This window comes from Hipposideros armiger, unplaced genomic scaffold (assembly GCF_001890085.2).
Source record: "Hipposideros armiger isolate ML-2016 unplaced genomic scaffold, ASM189008v1 scaffold_866, whole genome shotgun sequence".
NCBI classification, from domain to species: Eukaryota; Metazoa; Chordata; class Mammalia; order Chiroptera; family Hipposideridae; genus Hipposideros; species Hipposideros armiger.
In genome coordinates this window covers 87,135-91,484 of record NW_017732216.1, presented here as the reverse complement: position 1 = coordinate 91,484, position 4,350 = coordinate 87,135, and the positions used below count along the sequence as shown (strand labels likewise).

At 40.8% G+C, this 4,350-nt stretch overlaps 1 protein-coding gene across 1 annotated transcript in view; it reads left to right on the top strand.

Moving 5' to 3' along the window:
- CUNH3orf52 (chromosome unknown C3orf52 homolog) overlaps positions 1 to 4,350 on the top strand; it is a 39,178-nt gene that overhangs the window by 9,545 nt on the left and 25,283 nt on the right. The window contains exon 2 of the mRNA XM_019629706.1: positions 327 to 456. Coding sequence (XP_019485251.1) covers positions 327 to 456 — 130 coding nt within the window. The remainder of the gene's footprint in view (positions 1 to 326; positions 457 to 4,350) is intronic.

The following is a 4,350-nucleotide window of genomic DNA, read 5'->3' as shown; positions in this document are numbered from 1 at the left end:
GAAACCCACTGATCAATCAGATGAGCCTCTTGCCCACTTCCGTTATGAATCAACACCAAGGATGCTCCTTCCTGGGTTTGAGGTGTTTTTCTCTGTCCATCCTTCAAAATCCTGCCTGTCCTCGCTACATCAGAGCCCCCAGGGCATTTTCTTGAAAACGTTTTTTGTGAAGTTCCACTGTACCCCTTTGTAAACTTGACTCTGTAGAGTAGCCCCTTGAGGTCAGGATCCTGCTACCCACATTTCTGTATCACTGGCCCATACTAGCTATTCAAAAATGTTTGTTGAAACAGAGTGACTGTCTCACGATCTTCTCTATTTTCCAGGCTAACCAGAAAAACCCTTGGAGGTCCTGTAATAGGAATGTGATCGGAAAATGTAAGCTGTGGATGGTCATTGCCTCCATTTTCCTAGGTCTCATTCTAGTGATCATCGTAAGCTTATGCCTTTTTGGAGGTAAGAGGATTTAAACATGACTAAGTTGATGCATTTTAAGAAAACTTGTTTAATGCTTATAACTTACACTGAAATGGAAGATGTACTCGTTGCTATTTCATTATTTATAATTGGAATTTAAAACTGGTTTGGAGTATGTTATGTGGAAGAAATATGTGATTCATTTTTATTGTTTGTTTTAATAAGCTCTGGAAGAAGTATGGAGACTGTTTTACTTTAAACTCTGCCCATTGGAGCTTGTAGATTTCTTAAATTTTTAGCTTTTTTAAACACTAATTTATATTTTATTTTATCTGTAACACTTTTTGAGATAAAAAATGTTGACTTTTTTCTTATAATTTGTTTAGTAAAAATAATTATTATATTTCACCTGATATACCTGGTATATGATTATAATGATAAAATGATGAATAATGTATTTGAAAGTTTTAAAAACTTTATAGGACCATGTACCTATAAGCCATCATTATTTGAACTTATTTTGGAAATAACTGTTTATTGTATTTATATAGCGTTTGTATGCAAAACAAAAACTTACATGATGCTAACTACATATTTTATATATATTATCTCATTTTAAAATTATTTATTATGAATATAAAAATACATGTTGTTACCCATAAAACATCCATATTAATAGTTTGTTATATACTTGTATATTTTTTTCACTTGAATTTTTAAAATAATTTGAGATCAGATTTTTTTGTAGTCTTGTGGCTTACCTTTAAAAATTTAATGTATACTGAGATCATTTTGCCAATTTATTAAAAATTATTTTTGAATGTCATTAATATTTTTTTCATGAGGTGTAATTGACATATAACATTATATTAGATTCAGGTATGTAACATAATGATTCAATATTTGTATGCATTGTGAAATGATCACCACAATAAGCCTAAAAACTTCCTTTTTTAAATGACTGCATGAGGTAGTCTTCTACACCATTTTAAAGACTTTTAGGTAGTTACCAATTTTTTATGATTATAGGTATTAAGGTTTTTATGATGCTTAAATATAGCACCCTCCAAGTGGATAATCATTTCAATTTCAAAACAGTATAGAAGAAAGCTTTTTATTTATACGTGGGAGTGATTGTAGCAGAAGAGGCCTCTTTTGGAGTGGGATGCTCTTGAGGGTGATCCAGCCCCTCAAGGATTTGGGTTGAGTCAAGCTCTCTAGCGAATCCAGTCACAGATGAGAGCAAGAAGGGGAGCCCCTGAGTCTCTTAAGAGGGGGCCCTGGGAATTTTCCTCAGGAACTGCATTTGCCACTCACCTCCCATTCCTCCCCCTCCCAACCTCTTCTGCTCCTGTCTCAAGGTTTCATGGTCCCTGAAGGAACAGGAAAACATTGATAACATGTGCCAGCCTCCAGCATGTGAGCTTCTTGGACAGACATCACATTTACTTAGCTACTTAGGACATTGTTGAGGTGGGATGGATGATTCTTTGAGGCCACAGGCTGGTTTTGAGGCGGGGAGAAGTTAAGAAGAGAATCTACACCTCCTCTGCCACGCTGAGGACAATAGTTTTGGTGTAAGCATTGATACTCCCTCTTTCCATCAACTCCCACATGTGGATGTGGAAACTGAAGTTGAGTCACACAGTCTTGTGCTATCACAACTATTTGGTGCTATCCTGAAAGCTGATGGATTTCTCTGTTGGCACCTGGGGCCTATAACAGGGTGATGCAACAGACCTAGGTGGTTTAATATTTAGGGTTCTAAAGCACACGATTCAAGAGCTGTATTCCATTCTGAAAAAGTTATCTGATCCTTTCAATTCTGAAAAAGTTATCTGACCCTGCAGAGGAAAGGATTCCATCGTCTTCAATAGTTTCTCTGGGAGACATGAAGATTCATAGGATGATATTCAGGGAAGAACTTTTCAACACTTACAACACATTTTCAATTTGGGCATAAAAGTTTGTCCTTAAAATGTTAATGCTGTAAGAGAGATTACAAATGTTTACCTTTTTTAATTAAGAAAATAGTTTTATTTTACATGGCACCTCAGCCCTCAGGGCTTTGGGCTTATGGAAGAGCCATGGTAGGTGGTGAGGGATGCAATGGAGACAAAGTAGGTAGGGACAGGGCTCCCCTCCATGACAGTCTCCACCTCACCCAGAGCAGCTCTGTAGGCACTTCTGCGATGACAGTTTGCAGTAATCAGCTATTGCCTAATTGCCAAGCCCATTGACAGGAATCAACTATTTCTAGAACTTCTGGACACTGTGTAGAAATCACTGCAGTCCGAGAAATGGGCAGTTTGGAGAGATCAAGTGCTTACCTACGGCCGTCCGGATGCACTAAGAAGCGAGGTTCCTCGGGAACTACATTTGCCATTTGCCTCTTCCTTCCCATCCTCTCAACTCATTAATCTCCTATCTCAGGGCTTTGTAGTCCTCAGACCAAGGCTTGGTGGCAGAGGTGTTAGTAACTCTAGATGGAGCTGGAGTGGAGTACCCACATCCCAGAATGCAGAGGTTAACCAGGGACAATGGGGTACCTAGGGCAAGGTGTCTGGTGGGGAGGTGTATCTTGTCACTGACGTNATTCTTGAGCCATATAATGCCATCATTGAATGTAAAATGCAGTTTGCAAAAGTCTCTGGAGCTCACCCTAAAGTGCTCTGGAGCTCACCCTAAAGAAGAATTTGCCTGTGACCTCTCCTTATGACCTAAAATTTGGGCAAGGGAGGATGAAGAAGCCAGTGAAGAAGGGTGTGTGTCTCTGTGATCCTATTTTGAGGAAAGACCCTGATGGCACAGCTGGTGCACACCTATTATATCAGAGACTCACCACCCTCATGACACAGTGGAATCTTCTGGGGGCACTTCTAAAAAATACTAATTCCTTCCTCAGTTCTAATGAGTACACAGCTGAGAAGCACTGTACCCTGTTGTTGGGTTGTGAGTGAATGATATAATGACTTAAGTTTTATGACTTAAATCCTGTGAAGATGAATCATGCAAGGGTTAGTGGTCTCTGTCTTATGGTTGAGGACAGGAAAGGGGTCAGGCTGCAGGATGGCAGCTTTGGGCTGGACAGGAAGAAGCATTTCCTACAGATGAGGGCTGTGCAATTCTGAGCTGAGTTCCCCCAGAAAGTCACAGAGTAGTGGTCTCCTCAAACCACTAGGGTCCTAGGTTTATCATCTCTAAGGGTCAGCATAAGTGAAGGCCCAAGAGGCTGAAGAGGTGTATGAGTGCTCATTCTGTGACTGCTTTGAGACTCGGGGCCATTCCATTTTGTACTAATCTTTAGGGTCCTGGTTGCCTCTTGTATAAGAACTAAAATGGCACGTGCCTCAGGAGCTCTGTAAATAGTAAGCTATGCTTCTGTGCCTTGTACTGGGACTTCTTTTCCCACATGTCTTAGGGAGCCCTGGCCTTTGGTGGCTTTGGAGCAGCTGTCTGTCTTCGGGTGGGGATGAGATGTGGCTTTGTCCCTGGACTTCAGAAACACTTACCTTCAAGAGGATTTTCCTCTGTCCAGACAGTCCCAGGGCATCTATTACTCTTACCCTTGACTGGAAGAGCCAGTGAAAGCACCCGGGTGCTGCAAAGTGTGACCTCTACAATAATTCCTCAAGGCACACCTTTAAAAATTTTGGAGCCCTCTGTAACTCAGCAACACACAGGTATGAAGTACCTGTTACCTACATGAGGCACAAGTGTAGGACATGGGAACACGGAAGTTTAAGAATCACCCTTCCCTCTCTGTGGTTTCACTTTACCTAAGAAGATAAGGCCAGTATCTGTTTATTTTTGAACATGAAACCAGGAAACCAGGAAACCAGAAAAGGCAGCGGCAGAAGGGCTGTGTGGACAGCTCAGGTACTGGGGGATCTCTCCATGGAGAATTGTGGGCAGGCCTCCATAAAATGAGAG